The sequence below is a fragment of the Polypterus senegalus genome, chromosome 6 (assembly GCF_016835505.1).
Source record: "Polypterus senegalus isolate Bchr_013 chromosome 6, ASM1683550v1, whole genome shotgun sequence".
NCBI lineage: Eukaryota > Metazoa > Chordata > Cladistia > Polypteriformes > Polypteridae > Polypterus > Polypterus senegalus.
Genome location: NC_053159.1, coordinates 171,075,403 through 171,100,450, shown reverse-complemented (window position 1 = coordinate 171,100,450; position 25,048 = coordinate 171,075,403). Strand labels below are relative to the sequence as shown.

Here is a 25,048-nt window from a genome sequence, read left to right as displayed (position 1 = left end):
GTATGGGGAGTGAGGGAGGGATCGGATGCGATTCATATTACGTAGGTGGAAGTAAGCAGACCGGGTGATGTTATTAATGTGAGAGTACAAGCAAGGATGACACCCAGACTCTTGACCTGAGGTGAAGAGGAAATAAAGGAGTTATCAATAGCAAGTGAAAGATTGTCGGCTTTGGATAATGAGGATTTTGAGCCAATGAGAACCACCTCAGCTTTGTCACTGTTCAATTTAAGAAAATTTGAAGAAAGCCAGAATTTAATTTCAACAATGCAGTCAATAAAGCGAAGATGAGGTGGTTTTACTAGTAAGGTAGAGCTGGGTGTCATAAGCATAACAGTGAAAATTAATGTTCTATTTACAAAACATATTGCCAAGGGGAAGACGTTAAATGACAAACAGAAGAGGCACCAGGAGAGAGCCCACCTGAAGTAACAGCGGTGGGTTGGGATGTGAACATTTTAAGCTGAATGAACTGAGCGCGGCCTAAGAGGTAGAAGGCAGCTGAGGAGCCGTGAGGTGTTTGTTTCTCACAATACACTCGACTGTCCTTCTCCTCTTATGCAGTTGTGCAACTTGTGAAGCCAACCCGGACAGAGACAGGCAGGGCACCAATTTGCTACACACACACCACATGGTTTATTTAGTTTGAAGTGCACATATCACCAGCACCACAACAGTCCCTTCATGCCGCCACTCCTCCTCAGGCTTTATCCTCTTCCTTGCGACTCTCAACCCCAAATGGTGGGGACTGGCTCTCTTTATAGGGCATCCGGAAGGATTCCACATGCCCAGTGGGCTTCTTCCAGCCACACTTCCGGGTGTGGCAGAAGTGTAGCCGAATAAGTCCCTGGAAAGGTCCATGTGCTCCATGGTGGTGGCCACAAGCTTCAAAAGGGTGCAGCTCCCATGCTCATGACCTGCGGCCCCACTGGAAACCAAGGGGACTGCCCTCTGTCGGCCCGGGGGAGAAGCTGTCCTGAAAATACTTTCTATCCCTGGTCCCTTCTCTGGGTGTCCCTGCCTGGTAAGGGTTCCGGCCACCTGCCACAAACTATGCAATTTGCTTTCTTCCCTGAAGACAGTAATAGACACCTTTGTATGAAATCTTTAGCTCCTTGGCAATCTGACACATAGAACAACAAACAAACAATACGCCGACATGTTTCTTGAGAGAGTGGTTTCATTTTGGCCGCTTTTGAACCCAGAGCTGAACGTTAGGAATGCCAGGACCTTGTGAACCAAGTGAACAGAATAACAGGCTTCAGTGGTGCACATGTAATTAAAAAGGTTTCTCTAATAACCAATTAACATGAACACATCATTAATTAAAAATGAGCTAAAGGAGGTGACCACGAGGACACTGAAGGAATGGCTGCTGAAAATGGGGCTTTGCAGCCATAGGTGAAGAATAAATTAAAAATCAGTCATTTCAAGTGGTAAAAGCCATTAGCAACACTAGTCGTGGTATCTTGTTAATAAAAGAAATTAATTTCTATGAAAAATATGAAAATGTCTGGTGACCCCATAACTTTGAATTGTAATGTATTTAACCTCGCCATTTTTTCTTTATATTCATTCATTGCTCTTTATATTATTATTTTAGCATTGATTTGAGTTTTACCTTTTTGTTTCTCTTCTTTTGTTCACTTTTAGCCATTGTCTTCAATAAACTACATCTAATTAGTTGTTTAATGCCTTGAATATATTAATGGCATCTTTGTTAATAAAGGGTATCAATTTCTATCAAAAACATGAAAATTGGGACATCTACTGGCATTTTCGAGTACTACACCCTGCTCCCCTGCTACCGACCACTTTGGGCAGGGGTCCACAATCACAGTCCTGGAGAGCCGCAGTGGCTGCAGGTTTTTGTTCTGACCCGGTTGCTTAATTAGAAAGCAATTCTTGCCAATAAAGCACTAACAAGCTATGAAATTAAATTAACTCTGCTATGTCAGGTCATTCTCATATCCTAGATTTTCTTTCCCTTTCTATCATGCAAATGATTTGAAGGCTAAAATGGACGAGTAATTCTCAGTCCTTCACTTTTTTCTCTTCATTTTTCTTCCAAGTATTTAATTAAACCCAATAGTGCAGATAAATACACAACAGGTGTAAATGTAAATAAGCTAAATGGAGAGATGCTGCTCTCTCTTGTCATTTGCATGTTATTGATAATAAGGAGCAATTAAAATAGCTGTTTAAGACAAAATGAAGCAATAAGGGCTCAAAATCACTAAAGTGAAGCAGAAGTGTTACTTTAGCAATAAGTGCTTTTTATTAAGCAACTGGGTTGGAGCAAAAACCTGCAGCCACTGCGGCTCTCCAGGACCCTGATTGAGGACCCCTGACTTAGGGGAATTGTCATCTCCCCTCTCTGTATGCCATTCTTTGAACATTCCTTAAAAAAATACAGGTTGTCCCCAAAAGTCACTATAACACTTCCTTTTTTCTATTTCGTTCCAGGTATCATTCGGAGAGACTTAAGCCATCAGCATATGACAAGTTAGGCTTTGCAGTTTTTGTAAGCGTATCATTCCCTGAACTATTCAATAAGATGGAGCCCCTCCCCACTTTGCCAGGCTAGTCAGAGATTTCCAGAACATCAAGTTGCCTGACCGATGGATCGGTCGAAGGGGTCCCCTGACCTTACACTTTCTTTTTGTGGGGCTATATCAAAAGCAAGGTGTATGCCAGTAAGCCCCGCAACCTGTCACAGGTTGAGGAAAGAATCCACACGGCCTGCAGCGAGGTCGGGGAAGAGATGCTGCAAAACATCGGAGAGCCTTGGGTCCGAAGGTGGCTGAAAGTTGTCGAAAATGGAGGCGCTCATGTGGAGGTATACAAATAGTCTTTAAGGAATTGGAATGTGATAGCAAGCCTAGCAAGTAAAACTGCAACAACTCCTTTGTTGATGCTAGAAATATTAATAAACTCAGTTTCTTGTGTAATTTTTAGGAATTAATTAAAAGTGTGTAGTTACTTTTGGGACACCCTGTATGTGTCAGTGAGAGTGAGTGGTTGTGTGTTTTAATCAAATAAACAAATCACACGCAGTAAAATTTCTAAAATTGCATTTTATTATTTTGGAAGCCAACCAATAAGATTCAAAGTTGGAAAAAACAGATTTATTTAAAGTTACTTGCCATTTCAAAATATATTAAAAATCATCAGTGCACACTATTCTAAATGAAATCTACTTTTCTGTAATATATTTGACCATGAATTGTTCATTTGCGCTATTCAAAATAGAAAATATTTAAATAAAAACAAGTATTTGCATAAATCAGATGTGCAATATGCATGAGACAATACAAGAGACAGCGTCGCCTTTGTTGCTTTTTTTTGTTTGTTTGTTTTTTTTTTTTTCTTTTCTTTTTTTCTAGTTTGCACTCCAGGTGCTTTTTTTAGGCAAAATTTCCTACAAGTTGTAAATAATGCAAAAAAAGCTCATAAACAGTAATTAAAGTAGGAAGTGTTTAAAAAAATTCCCAGCATTATCATCCATTAAGAATTGTATTCATCTCTCCATGGACCTAAAAGTAAAATATGGTATCTGAGATTTTTAAAATTATTAATTTAAGAAAAATGCATATGAATACATTGTATAAAACAGCAAATGCAATTTCATCTTAGATTGCATAGGAAGGGCTCTTTGATGCCATCAATTTTAATCGTCATCATCATAATATCGGTTTCTCTTTATTTGCTCTTCAACGGAGAGGTTCTCCGAGCTATCATCACAAAGACTGCCGCCACCTCCAAGACTGGAGAAATCTTCCGTACCCAAAATACTGTGCAACTTGTTGCCGTTACTGCCATGTGTTTCATTTCCTTTAACTCCAAAATCGAGAAGATCGTCTAACAAAGAACCCGATGGTTTCTCATTTGTCGATCCTTGAAAGAGTTCATCGTTAAAATCCAAATTCAAGCTCGGAGTGCTGGTCAGCCCTGCAAATATATCTTCCAGGATATTGGAGGCTTTCAACCGAGTGTCACTTTCATTCAAAAAGTCAGGCAATTCGGCCTTTTCACGATGTTCACGCTCTGTATATTTGGCACTGGGTGGTGAGGAACGTTGCCCTTTTTCAGTTGGTGGGAGATACTCCGTTAAAAACCTGTTCCACTCCTCTTGATCACTCTTCCCCATCTTTTGCAAATCCGGCACTAAACTTTCTTCCTTTCCTCTTTCGAATTCTAAATCTTCGTTGTTGATTGATTTTCGGTTGTTATTATTATTGCTGTTGGTGTCCAATTGGCCATCATCTACTTGATCATCATCAATATTAGTGACTTGCACCACATCGGCATTTCCTTCTTCCCTGTTCTCTTCTACTAGATTATCAATGCTTTCACTTTCTTCTGGCTCATTTTCATGCACTTCCTTCACGTCCTGCTCGACATTTCCTTCCTCTACAACCTCCTCATTTTCGGTCACACTCTCTTCCTTTTCTTCCTTACTCTCAACTTCCTCTGCTGGAGTCTCTAGTTCTCCACCTGAGCTGCCTTCAGCTTCCTCTCCTGTCTTTTCAGTTGTCAGGTCTTCTGTATTTTCGGATTCAGGGTTCTCTTGGGGTGTCTCTTCTGCGACGGTTTCGCCGATGTCTTTGGGGCCAGGCGATTTCATATTTTGCTTCTCTGTGGGGAGACTTCGGCTGGCCTTTCCTTCTTGGCCTTCAGGAGGCCAGTTCGGCTTTGACACCTTCAGATCTTCTTCAATGCTAAAGTTTTTCTTTGGTGTCTCTGCAGGAGGAGGCCAGGTAATTATTAGTTTATTTGCAGTCTTCTTTGATTCCGGTGAATTGCTTTCCTTTTCATTTGAGATCAAGCTGTTCTCGGTAGAGTCGCTTTCTCTGCTCAGGTTACTGTCGTCTGCGTCAAGATGACTTTTTTCCAGGGAATCATTTACACTGTTATGTTCACTGGTGGTGTTCAGATTTTTATGACTCCAGGTATCTTTGTATGGTTTGTGTCCAAATCCTTCATCATAATTGCCTTTGGACTTGAAAAGTTGTTTAAAATGAGGTTTGCAGTACATTTGTCCATGGAGAGAGGCGTAATTCCCTAGGCTGTTGAAACAAAGAGAAGGGAATTAATTGTCTTGTAGGATAAGAGCTCACAGAGGAATGTTTCAAAGCCTGAAAGCCGCACTCTCTCAAATTATCTATTCGTGCTTGAATCAACAATGTCTCACTGCTTGCCCGACTCCTTGTTTAAATATACTTGTTTGATCCTGTCACTAGATATTAGTGGCCTTGATAGTACCAATTATGCTTTTGTGACTCACATTCTTTTATACTCATCTTGTAATAGTTTTGTGTGAACGGAAAACCTGCATACCGTATATCAATAGATCATTTCATTATTTCATTAAATTTGCTGAGATCTGAAGACTGGCCGAAAACACTAAGTAAAGAGCAAACTAATTTTTGTGTACCAGGACTAACGTTGCATGACATCCAACGGAGTACAAAAAGTGGATGAAATATTAAGACCACCTGCTTTATAAGCAAACGAGCAGAGTCTCTGATATTTTTAGAGTGTTTATTATTCATTAGTTTAGTGTCTTCATGTAAATTTGTATCGTTGTCCGCATATTGATTTGGCAAAATTTTACACCAGATGCCCTCCCTGACGTAACCCTCCCCATTGTGGAAGAAAGGTGAAAAGGAGAGTTCAGGCAGGGTGGAATGGGTGGAAAAGAATGTCAGGAGTGATTTGTGACAGATGGGTATCAGAAAGAGTGAAAGGGAAGGTCTATAGGACGGTAGTGAGACCAGCTATGTTATATGGGTTGGGGACGCTGGCACTGTCCAGAAAGCAGGTGGCAGAGTTAAAGATGCTAAGATTTGCACTGGGTGTGATGAGGATGGACAGGATTAGAAATGAGGACAGTAGAAGTTCAGCTTAAGTTGGACGGTTGGGAGACAAAGTCAGAGAGGCAAGATTGCGTTGGTCTGGACATGTGCAGAGGAGAGATGCTGGGTACATTGGGAGAAGGATGGTAAGGATAGAGCTACCGGGGAAGAGGAAGGCCAAAGAGATTTATGGATATGGTGAGAAAGGACATGCAAGTGGTGGGTGTAACAGAACAAGGTGAACAGGACAGGAAGATATGGAAAGAGATGATCCGCTATTGGAACCCCTAATGGGAGCAGCTGAAAGAAGAAGTAGTTTAGTGCCTTCATGTGTTTGCATTGTGGTGGTCCGCAGCATTTTGAGGGCAATGGCAGTGGCTAGTGCATCACAGAAGGGACACCTGAGGGGGACCTTGTCATGGCCTGGTTGGGACACTCATATAATGGAAGAGTAAGAAGATTTTGTGCGAGGATATTATACATGTGAGGAAGTAGATAATATCCCAATGGTATAAGTAACAACTATGGAGGCACCGAGTGATTTGGAAATTGTAGAGGGAGAAATGCTGCTCTGATTAAATAGGCTGAAATCAAACAAATCAGGACCGGATAATATTTACACTTGGGTTTTTAAGGAGGTTAGTGAGTACAAATATAAACCCTTGACACACTGTGCGCTGGGAAAATATTGAACGACTAGAAAATGGCAAATATTATCCAGTTATATAAACAGGGTGACTAGACAGATCCAAGTAACAATAGGCAAAGAACCTTACCATTCATTACAAGAAAATTAACGAAAGAAATTATTAAGGGAAAGATTGAGCAACACCAGGCATGGACAAGACTTTTACTGAACAGTCAGCATGGGTTCAGAAGAGGGAGGTCTTGTTTTACCAACATGCTGGAATTCTATGAGGAAGCAACAAAAGGATATGATCAGAGTGGAGCACATGATATTATTCATCTTGACTTCCAGAAAGCATTTGATAAGGTGCCACATGAGAGGTTGGGCATCAAACAAAAATAATTGAGAGTTCAGGTGTGTTGTTTGTACAGTTGTGGTCAAAAGTTTTGAGAATGACACAAGGATTGGTTTTCACAAAGTTTGCTGCTTCAGTGTTTTTAGATCTTTTTGTCAGATGTTTCTATCGTATACTGAAATTACAAGCATTTCATAAGTTTCAAAGGCTTTTATTGACAATCACATTATGTTAATGTAAAGAGTCCATATTTGCAGTGTTGGTCCTTATTTCTTTTTCAAGACCTCTGCAGTTCACCCTAGCATGCTGTCAATCAACTTCTTGGTGCACAAAAACCTCGGAGTGATGCACATTTGGTCTTACTCTTACTCAGGGGAGGATGATGAGGAGTAAAAGCATTTTTAGCTGAGAAAGGAGATGTACTTTCAGGAGGATAAGTGAGGAAGCCACCTCACCAGACTGCCAGGAGACAGATTAGTACAGAAAGACCAAGTGGGGCCGTTTTTTCTTTTTAGTCTTGACTGTAATTATCTCTCCCCCTCTATGTTTTATAAAATGGGCTGGGCTCTGGTTTTCTTGGTGTTCTTTTCAGGTATTTGAGGATCTAAGTCACAGGTGTAAACCCTTAAACTGCCATAACCGACTATATTCGGTTTCCAATGCAATTTGCCAGCACGCCGGAGCAGAGTATATTGAGTGACGTATACTTATTGAACGCCGCCAACGACTGTATTCGGCTCCCAATGCAATTTGCCAGCACACTGGAGCCGAGTATATTTGGAGACTTACATTCGTTTAACACCGCAACTGGCTATAGTCAGTTTCCAGTGCAATTTGCCAGCACTGATCAGTCAGTGCCATACATTTGATGAGCAGCCAGCTCATGACCACCATCACCCCCTGCAGCCTCACTGTCCCTAGGATTCAGCTGCTGCACTAGACTAGCCTGCCACCATCAGTGTTGGCCTCTGTGTGCTTGCGTGCAGCCAGTTCAAGCGCGGTTGGCTCGGTGATTTACTGAATTTCATCAATGGTGTCAGTTGCACCTTGTAAATATAATAATAGATTGGTATTTTATTAATCGCTTTTACAGTTTGTTGGGAGTGTGTAAAACGATCAGTGTTGCAGTAATTGTGATGCTCTTTGCATGAAAAATTGTGTTTCATTAAAATTTCACTTTTTCTTGGTGAATTGCAGCAAAGTGCAGCAAAAAAAGTATTTGGCGTCCAGGGGTGCATTAACCCCCTAAGTATCTGCAGTTTAAGGGTTAAAATTTGGAATGAGCTCGGAAAGTTGTGGTGGCTCCAGTTTTTCTTTCCAGTCATTTTCTTAAATAGTAACCAATTCTTGCTATTTCTTTTGCTTTTAGAGATTCAGAAACCTCCATTCTTTATAGCCTGCAAGCAATAACGAGAGGCTAATTGAGCCAACGGTTGAACAGTAAACTTAATCTTATTTGCACCTGTCCATCATTCAATATCTGTTTTCAATTAAATATTAAAGAGAAGGTACAAGAAATATAGACATCATGGTGCTGTCCAAAGAAAACAAAATCAACAGTTTTGGAAAGTATCTCAGGGTTCCTCCTCTCGCTGCGATTCAAGTTCATGTTTAATGTCTGGTTTGTTCATTTTTGATTTGTTAATTTACAGTATGTACTTTATTTTTGGTTTTGTCTATATTTCTATGTAGCCTGTGTTGTGCACCATGCGTTTTAGAGGTGGTTTTCCAAGAGGAGGGGCCAAATGTCAATGAAAACCAAGAACCGCCTACCACCCTGTAAACTGGAGGGTCTTCCACAGTTCCTGGTGGTTCATTTTGAATGCTCTAGGGAGTGGAGGGTTTACTTGTGTTTTGCTGTGCTTTCTGCTTATGATGATATCCTGGATTTTTAAACCTATGCTCCGTTTTCAAATCTAAATTTGGACTGTGTTTGCTGTGGATTGCCTTGCCTTCTCTGGTAATTCATTTTGTTCTTTTAAGGAGCTTCTGGTGCTAAAGAGTGCCTTTGATAAAAATAAATCTTTTATTTAATAAAGCTTATTCAAGGCACCTTTTGTTTCTAGTCGGGGTTTTGATAGTAATCCCCCTTAGAGGGCAATTTTTGGAGGTATTTATGGGACTTATGTGCTTTTGGGACTTCCAGTTTACAACAAAGGCATGAGAGCATTAACAAGTCAAAGAATTAAATATTGGATTCCAATAAAAGCAAGAACTGGCTTTTAATTAAAAAAACTTTCTGGAGCAATAATGGTGGGCCTCCAGCAACCGAGACTGTGAACTCTGAATTAACTGGTCACCTGTTGGCTCAGTTTGCATCCTGAACATTAGAAAAATGTTGTTGAGAACAAGCCATTAAGCCCAAAAGTATCTTAAAGTCCTACTGTCTACCACACTAGTCGGTCACTTATTCCAAGTGTCTGTGGTGCTCTGTGTAATGAAAAACTTTATAATGTTTGTGAAATGTACCCTTAAGTTTCCAACTGTGTCTCCGAGTTTTTGATGAACAGATTTTAAAGTCACTGTCTCGATGCACTGCATTAATATTCCACTCATAATTTCAAACACTTCATTCGTCTCACTTCTTAATTTCCAATTGTTTACGCTGAAAAGGTTCAATACCTTTTTCTAATAATTTAATTTTTGTTAGGTTACTTAAGGGAAAAAGAAACATGCAAGTTAATTACAATTAAGTCAAAAGGAGTCTGTTCTGTTAGCAGCAGCAACTGTTAAGAAACTGGCAGGAACAAATCTGGTAGCCTTTGCAATCCTGCAGGATTCAAGTTCGACACCCTGGCGAGTGAAAACTGAGGAAAGAGGCAGATAACAGGGTGCAAATCTTCATTCAGACGTTTATGGGAATCTAGGAGAAGGCATTAGAAGTAGACACCTTGATGGTATCCAACTCTTATCTGTCAATTTAGGTGTTAGTTAACTAATCGAACCCTAAAGAATTAAATGGCCTTCTCTTTTTCAAATGTATGCTCCAACTTGCTTGTAAATGTCTAATTCATCACATTGCTTATAACCACAAAAATGGCAAAATGCCACCTCTATCTTCAAGCAGGTCCTACATGAAACCGTTACCTGGTCTTCACCTCTTTTATTAATGATTCCACTACAAGCCATATGATGTTTTTCTTTCTGGTCTCTCCAAGTTATGTCCTTTATAATGGACAGTATACATGGGTGGGCATCCCAGCCAGGACAGGACAGGACAGGGAACAGTGCAATGGATGGATCAGAGGAGGAGAGCACTGCTGAATATTTTGTCCCCCAATACGTAATGAGGATTGAAGCAAAATGACGCCTTTCAATGGCTAACTGAAACATTATGCAAGCTTTCAAGGTAACTCAGGCTCTCTTCCTAGGGTCTATATAAACACAAGGAACTCGGCTTGCCTGAAGAAGGGGCCTGAGCTTCCTCCACAGCTTGCTTATTGTAATCTATTCAGTTAGTCAATGAAAGGTGTCATTTTGCTTTAATTCTCATTACATATTGAGAGATAAAATATTCAGCAGTGTTCATCTCCTCTGATCCATCCATTGCACTTCATTTCTCACTGCATCCACAACTGCTAACACAGTGCATCACCCAGCTCCCCCAATACACTAGATGGCAGCCTCCCTGGATTAGGATCCCACACAGACACCCAGAGGGCATGTCTGGGACCTGTAGTTCTGTAGGGCAGCTGTGTTGGCAGGGCCATCTTACCAGCATCATAGACTTCTGGGCAAAGTAAGGCACTAGGGCCCCTGTTTTGATAGCAAACCAGGAACATTCATAGGCATCAGAAACATTGTGAGCCCCTATGCTCAGGAGTCCCCCAGCCATTGTGGCAGGATTGACAACCCCTATATTCAAGGTCTTCTCTTTTACCCATAAGTATTCAATTGGCCAATGCCGTGGGACGAGAAGTACTCCTGGGTCATAGTTAACAGGAGCCACTCGATCTTGAAGTCGGGAGAGGAGCTGGATCACGCTCGCCTGGGACGAGTTGAGGAGAAAGAAGAAAACCTTTGTTTTGCTGTGCTCTACTGAGCAGTATTAGAAGAAGAAGTCCATTAAAGGTATTTTTGGATATTAAAAAACATTTATTTGGACCCGGGGCTTTCTTGGTGTGGCTGCATCTGGGATTGGGAATCTTGGTGGCACCCCCTGGTGGTCACACCCTCTACAGAGAGTACCACTTATAACAAAACAGAAGTTTTCCAAACAAAAAAAAACTGACACTAAACTTCATTTTGCTGGGTGACTTCCCATTTGTGGAAGACAAAACTCACTAAAAAGAGTTTTTTGGGAAAGACAAAAAAAAAAACCCGACATATTGCTCCCTAAAGCCTTGTTCACACTTCAGTGTTAATCTGGGGTCTTTTCTGCACCTGCATAATGCATGCAATCCAAGGCACACCAGTAAAATCAATTGTACTTCAGCCTCTCATTGACATCATCGTGGAGGAGTGCAGCGCGGTTTTAAAAATGTGTCATTCTGCATATTTTACACATGAAGACACACCATCACGGCTGCTGCCTTTTCTCCACAGGAAGACACACAGCACAGAGAGCTGCTTGCCACCCAAGACCATCACGGTTTTCACGTAACCCCCTTTCCCATTTTTTGTTGAGGGTACGCAGGCCCCAAACTCTTCCAGTTTCTTTTCTATCTCTGAAGCTTTTTTTAGGATTGCAATTGCCAGGATGGGACCAGCCAATTAACTATAGCACAGCACAACTCAACCAAATGTCTATACATAATAGGAATACAAGTCTGCCGATCACCACCACCAATACAAAATGGAATGCAGACACATGCTCAATTTAATGAAACAGGCAGGAGCTCACCACTCTTCTTCCTGTGTCAATGGTACGAATTTCACTGGATGCCAAATGCCATTTATTCTGCACATTTTTTTTGCAAAACAAAACCCTGTGTTTTTTTGCAAATTCTCATGAATTGTTTCACTCATCACTCATTTTCCACCAGGCTTCTGACTTAAGCCCACCTTTTAAACACTCACTATAGAGGTTTTCCCACTGCAGGAACTCTTTCTTAGAAACTTAAGGACTTCTGTGGCATTCCCACCACAGGAACCATCAAGGCCATTTGTAGTCCCTGGTATTTTTCTTTTAGCTCCTACTCCAGGGTTTGTTACTTTCCGTTCAACCAGGAACTGTTGTGGGTGGGGCTTGGGTGATGAATTGTGCTGATTGGTTGGCTGTGTGGCTAAGGATCTGCACTGGTGTGTGGAAGGTTGCCGGTTCAAATCCTGCTACTGTCAGAAGGGAATCCTACTCTGTTAGGTCCTTGACCCAAGGCTGAAAATTACTGTTTAATCCTACTTGTTTATCCCCAAAAGTCATGGGAAAAGACAGTTTCCACTCTGGGATTAACAATGTGTATCAAATCAAAATAAAACCAAAATCACAAGCACTGGCAACTTCTTATACATCTATTAGAAGTTTGTAAAGTTATCAATGATGATGGACTGCTGCACTTCACTTCTGCATCATTCCTGCTAGCTGCCTTTGTTGTGATGGGAGATTTTGCATACAAGTTGATAAATATTTTGTATGTCTTTATTTGTAATTTAGGCAAAGCAATGGAATATTCGTGTTACATTAGTGAGAAGCATTCATGTTTACCCCCTGCTTTTTAGGACTGAGTCTCCTTGAATTTTACGACAGAGCTGGGGTGCCTTCAGTGCCTTAAACAAGTTTGGCTAATATTTCTCTGAAGTCTCTCAGTAAACCCCCATAGGATAGTCAGGCTGCCTAACTGACAAACTTTAGCTCAACAAATTATTTTGGGGGGTGGCAGGTGTGAAGGTCTTCCATTCCCCATTGGTCTGAAGTATGGCTGTTTGGAACTGGCTTGTATCAGAAGCCTTTAAATACCATGATGTTCTATTGGCTCTAGGGGTTGGACAGAGAATCTATAAATCTCTCTCTTACCAAAGTGATGCATGAACTGAAAAGGACAACACAATGGAGAGCACAGCTCGACAGCCATATTGAGACAGGCATGCAGCCTGTTCTGAAGAAAGCTGGCCACAAATGAACCAGAGACATTTTAAGTAACTAACAAATCTGTGTGCCGCTTGAAACTACACATCACTATTTATCAGGTTGTATGGTTGCCAATATTCAAATGTACTTTGCATATTGTTATTATTTATGAATATTATCAATAATACATTGTTTAAATTGTAACTTAACTTCTGCTTGTCTTTTACTAAACCTAATTGCCAAAGGTTATAGATGTAGAAGGGAAGGTGGGGAGAAGTTATAATACCTTATAAACAGTGGTAAGTCTGGGAGATTTGAGGCATTCTGACAAAGGCTACTTATTAATAATACAAAAGGGGAAAGTAGAGCAAAATATTACTCTTACTCTACCAAGACAAAAACAGCCTCCCACACCATGTACCACACTGAAATAACGTAAAGTCATGATTGCTTTCAAAGCGATAAGGTGGGGTAGTCCCCCATGAACTCCTGAACATGCCTCACTTGGTGCTGCATTACTCTTCTTTGCACATCACATCTTTTGCATACAAGCTACAGTTTCCGCTGTGACCTCACCCAGAGTCTCTATCTTACTAAGTCCTTGAGGTGTGTAAACCTTCCCGATACCATCATGGAGATCACATCCAAGACTTACCTTAACTGACTATTGCAGTGTTGGCAACGGAAACAAGACTTATGGAAGGTTTGCTTGTCTGCGATTAAGCACTCCATCGGGTACACCTTCTTTTGACAGCCCACGCACATCTCCAGCTCCAGAACTTGTATTTTCTAGAAAACCAAAGCATAAAGAAGAATTTTTAAATGAGGGGAAATATACAAACAAGGCCGTTAAGGAGTTGTTAAGAGACTGTACCCAGTTACACACGCTGGTGTGCTGAATACCCACAGGGGGCTGGCTGGCGTGTGCACAAGTTTCACGATGCAAAAAAAAAATAAATAAATCAGAATGCATGCCATCATTTTTATAACCTTAAACTGCGTGTAATAAATATTTAATAAAAAACAGTATATGACATAGCAACATGCAATACATAGACTTGAGGTTGTGGTTAAATGATTAAGGGTTAAAAGTTCTAGGCTTTGAATCCAAAAAAAACAGATTATTTTTAATTCAAAATGAATACACAGTGATTCATAGAGACGACAAACAGCTAATACTTCTTAGCATTTAAAAATAAAACAACACGCATTTGTTTGCATCCCTAGATTGCTTATTAAAATGTGTATAACAAAGTTCAAGCATGTCATTGTCTTAAGTGGATGAATTTTTAATTAATTTCCAAATGATGATGATGATAGCTTTATTACAGTTACTATAAAGCAATGCACCTAATAGCAGGTTATTAATGGCAGATAATAACAGATGTTTGGTTTTAAACACTTATTTAGAGAATCAGTAATTTCAGATTTATCGTTGTTGTGAACATTGATGTCACGTCTGCTTTTCGACGCTTGTAACAGCGTGGGTGTCATTTTTCCGCTTGAATTTAATGGGTGAAGCTTACACTTGTCGCTCGATATATACGGTCCAAATACAGGAAGCGCCTGATGAAATCACATTTAAAAACGACCTTTACGGCTTTTTACAAGGTTAATGAAAGTAAGCACATTTAAGAAAATTGGAGAGGAAAAATGAAAGATTAATGATCCCGAAGGTTATCTAATTATCAGACGACACTAATCTGCCATGCGCTTTTCTTCAAACAACTACTTCAGGATTATTTATGACATAAATGAATCCTTCATCTCTCCAGTCCCATAGGAATGAAAAAAAAATCAAAGAAGAGATCTCCGTCATATCGTTTTGGGTTCTTCCAGACAACAATGAGCTCAGAAAGAAATAAAATGAGGATATGGTCTTTTGTCTTATGTTTCTCAGATTTTTTTCCTGAGATTAAAAACCTCGATATTCTCACAAGGGTCTCCCCCTCGAGTTTCATCAAAGTCACACAGTGGGCTCAGATCTTCCATTTTTTATTGCAATTTCAAAGTATTTGCATTGTGCGCTCAGCTATATATGGTGAAGTGTACAGACAGTTTGTGGGGATGCAACATTTTGCTAGAAGTACAACACTATTGTCCTTTCTTCTGAATAGTATTATTAGTTGCACTGAAGTATACATGTGCATCTCAATAAATTAGAACATCACTGAAAAGTTAATTTATTTCAGTAATTCAATTCAAGAAATGAAACTCATATATTATATATATTCATTACACACAGAGTGGTATATCTCAAGAGTTTATTTCTTTTCATTTTGCTGATTATGGCTTATTGCTAATGAAAACCCAAAATTCAATATCTCAGAAAATTAGAATACTGTGAAAAAGTTCAATATGGTAGACTCCTGGTGTCCCACTCCACTCAGTTAATTAACCCAAAACACCTGCAAAGGGGTCCTAAGCCTTTAAATGGTCTCTCAGTCTGGTTTAGTAGGCCACACAATCAGACTGCTGACTTGATGGTTGTCCAGAAAACAGTCATTGACACCCTCCCTCCACATGGAGGCGAAGCCACAAAAGGTCACTGCTAAAGAAGCTGGTTGTTCACAGAGTGCTGCTGTGTCCAAGCATAGTAATGGAACGTTGAGTGGACGGAAAAAAACGTGACAGCAGAAAAAGGTGCACAAGCAACAAGGATAACCGCAGCCTTGAGAAGATTGTGAAGCACAGTCCATTCAAGAATATGGGGGAGATTCCCAAGGAGTGGACTGCGGCTGGAGTCAGTGCTTCAAGTGCCACCACACACAGACGTGTCTGTGACGTGCGCGATAACTGTAGCATTCCTTGTGTCATGCCACTCCTGAACCAGAGACAACGTCAGAAGTGTCTTACCTGGGCTAAGAAGACAATGGACTGGACTGTTACTCAGTGGTCCAAAGTCCTCTTTTCAGATGAAAGTCAATTTTGCATTTCATTTGGAAATCAAGGTCCCAGAGTAAAAAGAGGAAGAGGCACCGAATCCAAGTTGCAGGACTTGGCACCTGCCCACACTGCCAAAAGTACCAACACCTGGTTTAATGACCATGGTATCACTGTGCTTGTTTGGCCAGCAAACTCGCCTGACCTAAACCCTACAGAGAATCTATGGGGTATTGTCAAGAGGAAGATGAGAGACACCAGACCCAACAATGAAGAAGAGCTGAAGGTTGTGATCAAAGCATCCTTGGCTTTCATAACACCTCAGCAGTGCCACAGGCTGATTGCCTCCATGCCACGCCGCATTGATGCAGTAATTCATGCAAAAGGAGCCTGACCAAGTATTGAGTCCGTACATGGACAGGCTTTTCAGTAGGCCAACATTTCTGTATTAAAAATAATTTTTTTATTGGTCTTATGTAATATTCTAATTTTCTGAGATACTGAATTTTGAGTTTTCATTACCAATCAGCAAAATGAAAAGAGATAAACTCTTGAAATATATCACTCTGTGTGTAATGAATCTATATAATATATGAGTTTCACTTTTTGAATTGCATTACTGAAATACATTCGCTTTTCGATGATATTCTAATGTTTTGAGGTGCTGTGCTCCAAATCAGATCAGCTTTTGAATACCGAAAGCACAGCACTTCCTGGTGTTGTCAGCTGACCCCTTGTTGTACGACTGCTCCATCCTTTTTAAGCACAGTGTTACTTCCATACTCTATCGATCCACAGTGCAAATCCCACCAAGTGAGAAAAACATTTCACTTTGCAGATTTGCACTGTGGTAAACTGCCGGTGGTCAGTTGCTAGCCCGTGATGTCTGGCTCAGAAAAGGTCTCATTACAGCGTGAACTTAAAGGAGAACTCCTCGTCTCGGCTGTACGACCACTTCTGAATACCACAAGTGCAGCACTTCCTGGTGATGTCAGCTGAGCCCTCTCTTTTGTTTGTTCTCTCGGCTCCCACCTCTTCTGCACAACACCATCGCTACAGTGGGCCATCGTTCTTCTTGTGGCATGGATAAAAGAAAAGAGACGCCAGTGTGCTAAAATTTAGTAGATCACGTGCAAACACATTTAAACGTAAAACATGTTCCATTACAAAACATGCAAATCACCGCATGCCAAAGGATTCGAGAAGTGTGATCTTTCTGCCATTGTCCTTTATCTTTGTGTATGGACTTGTATGAGAATTGTGTGTAATAAGGCTGTCTACCCCTTTAAGAATATTACCCAGAGTGCTGTGTGGTTCGACCCTGATGGGTGAGTCGATGTAAACAGAAAAAAGGGGACAGGAAAAAGTCGTGTCTTGCGCTGTGTTTGCTTGGCGGTGGTGTGGGAACGTGAGAAAGAAGCAACACTCTCATCAATTCCATTGAGATGAATACCTGTAATCCAACCCATTTGAGTGGCAGAGTGTTAACAAGCGTTTCAACAAATAAGAAGCAATACCTGTGCGCAAAATTAATCACTGACACCTAAGTTATCGACAAAAAATATTCAGTTTGAAACCTATAGACAAATAATGTTATACTGGTATCTACTGAAACCATCAGAATTTTCAATTATACCGTGAACTGGACTTTTGGTCATAATGCATACTTCTACCCCAAGGTTTGTAAAGGGAGATAAGTAAAAATGAATGAAAAAGAATTTTGTTAGCTAAAACAATTACCTCATCAGAGCAATAAAAGCAAACATGGAGACTGAACAGAATATTTTTTAGATTTCCGATGTGTATGATTGACTTTAACCAACTTGTGAGTTTAAGAGCCAAGGTTATAACCATCTCAACTTGTAAAGTGTAATTCACAATGATTCTCAAGAGTAATGAACACATGTACAGTAGTGTGACGCATAAACTTCAACATCAAGACATCGTTCATACCATTCTTTGACTGAATATTTTTAGCACTGACACTTTTTGGTATCTTTCAATATCTTTACCCCTATGATCTGGGGGTTAGCATACAGTCACCAGCTCTCTTAGTTTTATAAAATGAAGGTGGCATCAAGCAGGGCACACAGGCTTAAAGATGTTCTGCTCCAGTACCTCCCTTGATCATCAGATGAAGCAAAAGAAGTAGGATAACTGGGTCAAGAGTTGTGCCATAATGGAAGTGTGAGGGAGCAAAGCCCAGAAGAAGGCCAAAGCAAATGACCTGAGAAGAACAGGTCCCACACCAAATAATGCTCAAATATGGAGAGGCTGGCCAATCTGACTCAACCTGGACAGTGGCAGTTACTGTAAGCCAATAACAATAATGATGACATGCCTTACTGTTTCTTGTTGGATCTCATAAAAAGACAATAATGCATTGTTAGTTTTCATTTCGGAAGACAAAAAGGATTTAATTCAAGCACACAATTCCCAACACTCTAAAACACTCCAACCGGTGCATGTTAATAAATATTAAAAATCACACCAATGCAAGAAGTTAGTTTCTTCCCATGCTCTTCATCCGTTACCCATGTGCTGTTGCTGACGGGAAGCATGGGCTACCACTTCTTCAGATTCTGACACTTCGTACCCAAGACTTTTAAATACCCTCTCACTCTCCTGCCAGGTCTTCTGGAAGTTCATTAGCAGCTCCTCGGTTGACACATCGGCGGAAACATCTAGCACTGGTATGTTTCCTTTGACAACTTCTGCGTAGGTCGGAGGTGGATGTCTGCTCTTCATGCTCCAAAAATGCTTGGATGCACCTGAAAACGCTTCACTCGTGGTTTTAGTGTCGGTTGAGATTTCTGACTGCACTTTTGTCTCAGGAGGCTTGGCGCCAGTGTGTTGTTTTTCATGTCCTACTCTGATTTCAATTTCTCGTGAAGGAGGTCTTTTACTGGATTTGTGTCTCTCCTCCTTAACATTAGCACTTCGCTCTGCATTTTCAAAGACCGTCTTAATAGCCTTAAAGTCTAAAGGCGGCATGTCTGATGTTTGGACATCTCCTCTGCTAGACTCGTCTTTATGGTCATTTCCATGTTTATCACCAGTTGTAATGGGATCTTTTCGTACAAAAGTCTTTTCAGTTGCAGCTTCAAACCGATGGAGAAGTTCTGACAAGTCCACTGTTGGTAAGTCGTCTTTTTCTTCCTCACGATCAGATTCTTCTGTATCTGGACCTAAACGCTCTGGAATGTCAATAGGGTCCTTTCGTGTGTAGACTTTGTATTCTTCAGCTTTTCTTGCTTCTTCATAAAATTCCTTCATGTCTTTTACGATGCCAGCCATAAGCTGAGAGTCAGAGGAAACACTGGTGGTCATTTCACCAACATGAGTTTCAATTTTGAGCTGCCGACGCAGGGATGCAGGAGATGCGATAATCTCAGATTTTTTCTCTGAAACTTGTACGGGTGATGACAACTGAGTCTGTGATACGCCATGAGAGAGCTTTGCTGTTGTGTCCTTTAGCTTTGCGAGTTTTTCAGCTCGAGCCATTGGCGGGGAAGGAGTTGCAGATGCTCGGCTTAATCTTGAAGTTGGGGTATCAGATCTCCGTAGAGGAGGTGCCGGTGATGTGGGAGGTCTTTGCATTAAGGGTGGAGGGGGAGATGAGGAGTCGACTGTTTGAGGAGACTGCATTCTTCGGGCAGTGGACTCAATTGTAATGTAAGTTGGGGATGGTGAGCGCATTTTGATCAAAGGGGAGGGAATTCGTTGGTCAATCGTTTTAACTTGAGAGAACTCCTGCTTTCTGCTTTCATGCCACACTGTCTTCTCCTCCACCACTTCAGATTTACTGTGAGACTCTCGTTTGGAAGAACTAATATTCACTGGTATTTTAGATGTGAGTGGTGTTTCCTTACATGCCATTGCCTTTTCGTGTTTAATACTTACAGACTGGATTGACTGATGTATAGTATTATCAAAATGTGCCAGCTTTTCAAAACCTTGTTTTGTAATACTTTCAATTGCTTCCTTTAGTTTTTCCAAGTTGTCCTCACTTCCGACTCTTACCAAGCGCTGTTTTTCTTCCTGTTCTATGAACCAGCCGGGAATTTTAGCAAGTAGTATTCTTGCTGAACTCACATACATTTTTCCGGTATTTTTCTCCAGCTCTTTGATTTGAAACAAGATCTGATTGATTTCTTCACGCTTTCTCATAACGTCCACAAGATCTACTACAGACTTGGATTCATCGTGACAAGTTGGTGGAGCTTCCCCTGTTGGTTTTTTGCGGACCCCTTTTTGCCAGTCACCTTTCGGTATGTCTGGGGAGATGCTCTTAATTTTCTCCTCTTGTTGTATATCACACTTGACTACATTTTGAGTATTCATAGTTTGTTTCCGCTCATGAAGGTGAACCTGTTCATCTTGCAGGTTCTTGAGCATTGTCTTCTGCATGGCTGCTTCCTCTACCTTGATTGTTTTTGGAGGCACGGGAGCTGGTGGTTTGGTTTCCTGAGAGCGAACATGCTCCTTTTTACTCATTTTAGACAACAGTTGCTTTTCCATTTGTTCAGCCACTTGGGTTGAATGTCCAGCGGTAGATGGTTTTGCTTCACCAGTCAGTATTTTGATCTTGGTATTTTCACTATCTCGAATTCCTTGATCAGGTTTTTTCTGAATGGGGATATTTTTGGGTGGGGGGTGGTCTTGTACTTGCACGTTCGTTCTCACATTTTGATTGGTGAGTTTGCTTGTTTCCTCATTTTGTACTTTTGTTTCAGAGTGTGTCATTTGCTTGGTGGTTGAAGTGACACTTACTTCTCCATGGACATTCTTTACATTAGACAATGCGACCTTGTGCGGTTGGTCTGCCTGAGAGATCTTTTGCTGAGATTCTTCTTTGATTTTGTCATGGGTGACTTGGCTCTTGGGTTCTTCACTCTTTTGAATTTTTATAGTTCTTACTTTAAAGCTTGGAGTAACTGGAATCCTTGAGGGAAGAGAAGATATCTTGGCAGGCTCTTCCTTCTCACATTTCAACGAAACTGCACTCTGCTGCGTGTTTGTTCTTCCTTGAACCACCACTTTCCTTTCTACACTCGTTTTTACTGAAAATTCCCGCTGCTCAGACGTTGTGGCTATAGATGTTGCAAGCGCTTCACTGCTGTGAGATTGAATATTTTCAGTCAAAAGGACACCAGTGTTCTTTTGCTGAGAGGGTGGAAGAGCAGCAGTCGTGGAGGAGACTGAAACAGCCTCTGCTTTGATGGCTGTGACTTCATTCTTACTTTCCTCGCATGGTACAGACTCCTTAGTGGTTATTGGTTGACTACTAGGTTGCTCTTTGCTTGCTGCTGGCACTTCTATTTCCAATTCAGTTTCCTCTTGACTCATCAAGCCCTGGGATGATTTAACACCTTTCATTTTTTCCATCTCTTCTCTTTGCTTGCGATATTTCTCCTCCGCAATCATAAGAGGCGTTTTGAATTTTCTCGCATACGGTTTTGGTGCGACAGCTGAGACCTCTGGAACAGGTGAAGGGAGCTTGACTGGCGGTACAAAGACCTTCTTTACTTGTGGGCGCTGAGGCTCCATTTGTGCCATCTTGGGAAGAACATTTTCAGAAGATTGCTGTGAAGTTTCCAACGTTACCTGCTTTTTGGTGATACTCCCCTCAACCTGTTCTTTTCCAGATGAGTGGACGTCCTCTGTTTTTTGTGGTATTTTTATAGGATCTGGCTTTGGCTGTAGTATAGTTTCTTGTTTCTCCAATGTGTTCTTTAATTGTTCTTGTTCCTTCTTAGTATCAGTTTTAGAAACTATGTGCAGCGAAGGTCCTTTCACAGTCTTAACAGGGATTCTCCTTGGATTTAATTCCTGTGGTGTTGGTGGTGGAGGTGGTGGTGGTAGAGGTTCTTGACTGAATTTCTTCTTGATTATTGGATTAATTGGGGCAGGAGGCAGTTGTGGGACCTTTCCAACTTTATCCTTTTCTGCTTCTGGAGGCGGAGGAGGCAAGGGAAAGCCTTCAATGTCAGATTTTAATGCGGATGGTGGTGGAGGAGGAAAAGACTGCTGCTCAAATTCCACTGCTGCTAGTGGCGGAGGCGGTGGTGGCAGTGGCAGTTCAGCGTCTGGCAGCGCAGAAGGTGGAGGGGGTGGTGGCGGTGGTGGGGGGAAATTTGCTTCTTGTTTCATTTTCATTTTTTCCACCTTTGCAGTGGTCACATCCTTTGCTACAACAGCCTTCATTTTGGCATCACCTTTTGCTTTAAGGGACAAGTCCTGCCTTTGGATGACCTTACGTTCCAAATCAGTCTGATGAGATGTTTGCTTCACAGTTGTTTGAGAACGTTTTAAATCAATTACTTTGGACTGGTGACTGGTGGACTGAGACGTTTCCATTTTTGAAACATTGGTGACTGGATTACCATGTGTGATTCTCAGGGGTAATCCTGTTTGTAGGGTAGACTTTGCTTTGAGTGCCTGTTGGCCTGAGATACTCTCCATTGAAGTTTCTGCCTTGTGTGTTATTTCTGCTTTGGCTTGGGTGGAAGGTCCGGCTGGTAACTCTTTCCTTTGTCCTGAAATGTTAACAATGGCAGATTTACCACCACTGGTAAACCTCTGAATCCCCTTGTCTGCATCGATTTCAGTTTTCCAAATTGGATTTTTACCAGTAGGATGAGTCGTCATTCTCAGCTGCTCATACTCTTTCTCAACAGAATGCTGCTGAGCATCTTGCTGTGTGCGTAATGGAGTTACTGGGGCACCTTTGACATTTTCCTTCATATCCACCTTTTCTTTGACGACTTCCATTACGGTATGTTGTGTCTCTTTCTTAACTACCTCATCCTCTTCCAAAAGAGTCGGCTCTTGTATATCGTAGAGGGATTTTACAGCTTTCTGACCACCTCGCTTTGGATTTGCATTTTGTTGCATTTGTTGCTGGAGCATTTGGATAGTGCCTTTCACATCCCCTTGCTCGCTTATTTGTGACTGCAGTGCTTTCTTTTCTGATGACGCCTCCAATAGGTTTAGCATTGCAGCTTGAATATCCCCCTTTATGACTTCTTCTTTATTAAATTCTTTAAAGACCCGCTTTGCTTCTTCCAGAGATTTTAACGTTCCTTTTATGTCTCCACAGACAAGTTCTTCAGTCGCACATTCTACTTTTGTATTGACTGAATTTTCCAGAGATTTCAGGGCACCTTTAATATCTCCTGGGATTACATCGGGCTTGTCAGTGTCTTTAGCTTGGTGCTTTGCTTCCTCTAGGGATTTCAGTGTTGCAGTTATGTCCCCTTTAACAACCTCCTCTTTTTCTACAGCAATGGATTGATTAACAGCCTGGCTTAGGGACTCTAGGGTTGCCTTTAAGTCTCCCCTGACAATGTCTTCCCTTTGGAGATTTGTAAAGGAGTTCTCTGGTTCTGTCATGAAGACCTTGACTGTGTTGTGAACATCACCTGGTACGATGTCCTCTTCTGCAATTGTACGTTCAAACTGAACTTGCTTTCTCCTTAGGATTCGTTTTGTCTTTTCAACATCTCCAGCAATGATTTCTTCTTCCTCCTCTTCCTTCTTCTCTGTGGTTGTTTCATTAGATTCTCCCTGAAGCAGTTTTAGATAATCGAGAGCTCCGGATTCGATACATGTTGTGTAGAAGCTTACATTGCCTCTCTCCTCCTCGTCCACTTTAATCCTTCGTGGAAGTTCTGGACTGTATGGCGAGGACAGAAGGTTATGGATGGCACCTTTAACGTCTCCTCTCACTATGTCGCCCATTTTTATATCCACTTTCTCTGCCTTGTTTAGCAAGGAATATATGGTCATTCTGACATCCCCCATTTCATCCTCCTGAATGAGAATTCCCCGTTTAGTTGTGCTGTCTTCTTTCAAGAGGCTTTTAATTGCCTCTTGTATATCACCTTTCACCACCTCCCTTTGTTCCATGTTGACCTCAGCTCTTCTGTTTAGCAATTGAGAAACAGTTTTGTGAACATCACCTTTTTCTTCTTCATCAATTATGATCCCACTTCCCAGTTTCTCTTCTGTGCGGAGTAGGTTCATCATTATCTTTTGCAAGTCCCCCTTTATGATTTCTTCTCTTTGAATCTCTGGGACTTCCTGATTCAGAAGTTTGAACTTGGCCATTCTGACGTCTCCAATTTCATCTGCTTCAATCAGTATCCCATGGGAATCTACCACTTTGCGGCAGTACAGCTCCTGAAGGGTTTCTTTAATGCTCTTTCCAACGATTTCTTGTTTCTCAATGATGCTTTCATTAAATTCGTGGAAGGGGGTTGTTTCGAAAAGCCACGTTGTTGTTTTCACATCAGCTTGTGGGATTTCTTCACGTCTGGCCACCTCCTCACTTTCATCTGATACGTTTATACTGTCGAGGGGTTGCTTTTCAAACAGCCAGACTGACTGTTTGACATCTCCTTTTTGGATGTCTTCCTTTGTCACGGTCTTCATCTCACTGTAGTCGGACACTTGCTCTTGGATCTCATCCATGGTGTGTGTCTCAAACAACCAGGTGGCAGTTCTAACATCCCCTTTCTGAATTTCACTAACACTTACTGTCCTGACGGACATTTGGTTCATGCCCTCAGATTCAAAGAGCTGCTTGTTGGCTTTCACATCACCACCCTGAACGTCGTCAACTGTCCGAACCGATACTTTCATATCTTCGGAAATTTTATCAAGTGGTTGTGTTTCAAATCTCCACCTGGCAGAGCTAACATCTCCCTTCTGGATGTCTTCCTCAGTAACTGCTTTAATGATGTAGACCTCATCGGTATCTCTTATCGAATCAAGAGGTTTTGTTTCAAATAACCATCTTGCTCCTACAACATCTCCGCTTATAATTTCCTCTTTTCTAACAGTGGTAACTTCATGGAAATAACCCTCTCGGTCTCGAATGGCGTAGAGAGGCTGGGATTCAAACAGCATTGTGTAGTTTCTCACGTCGCCCTTTTCAATCTCTTCTCGGCTAATTTTCTGAACATTATTTTCTTCTGAGGAGGAGTCAGCGTGAATCTGATCGAGAGAAAATGTCTCGAAAATAAAGCGGCCTTGGTTAACATTTCCTCCCTGTACATCCAGGACGGTACGGGTATTTTCGAATTTTTCAGGACTTTCATTAATAGTATCAATGGGCTGATTTTCAAAAAGCCAAGTACAGTTTATAACATTTCCTTTCTGAATATCTTCTGCTTGTGTGGCTTTCAGCCTCTTCATCATTTCTTCTGAAGTGGAACTGACTATGTCTGACGTCTGATTCTCAAAGATTAATTTCATCCTAGAAACATCCCCAGATTCAACGTTGATTTGGGTCACTTTCTTAAACCCTTTAC

The 25,048-nt window shown here is 41.2% G+C and overlaps 1 protein-coding gene across 1 annotated transcript in view; it reads right to left on the bottom strand.

Annotated features, from left to right (window-relative positions):
• Window positions 1–3,057: 3,057 nt before the first annotated feature.
• The window catches only part of xirp2b (xin actin binding repeat containing 2b), a 38,036-nt gene continuing 16,045 nt past the window's right edge, over window positions 3,058–25,048 (bottom strand). The window contains exons 5-8 of the mRNA XM_039755094.1: window positions 18,266–25,042; window positions 15,705–15,709; window positions 13,504–13,637; window positions 3,058–5,069 (exon numbers count right to left, since the gene is read on the bottom strand). Of these exons, the coding sequence (XP_039611028.1) occupies window positions 3,671–5,069; window positions 13,504–13,637; window positions 15,705–15,709; window positions 18,266–25,042 (8,315 nt within the window). The 3' untranslated portion in view covers window positions 3,058–3,670. The remainder of the gene's footprint in view (window positions 5,070–13,503; window positions 13,638–15,704; window positions 15,710–18,265; window positions 25,043–25,048) is intronic.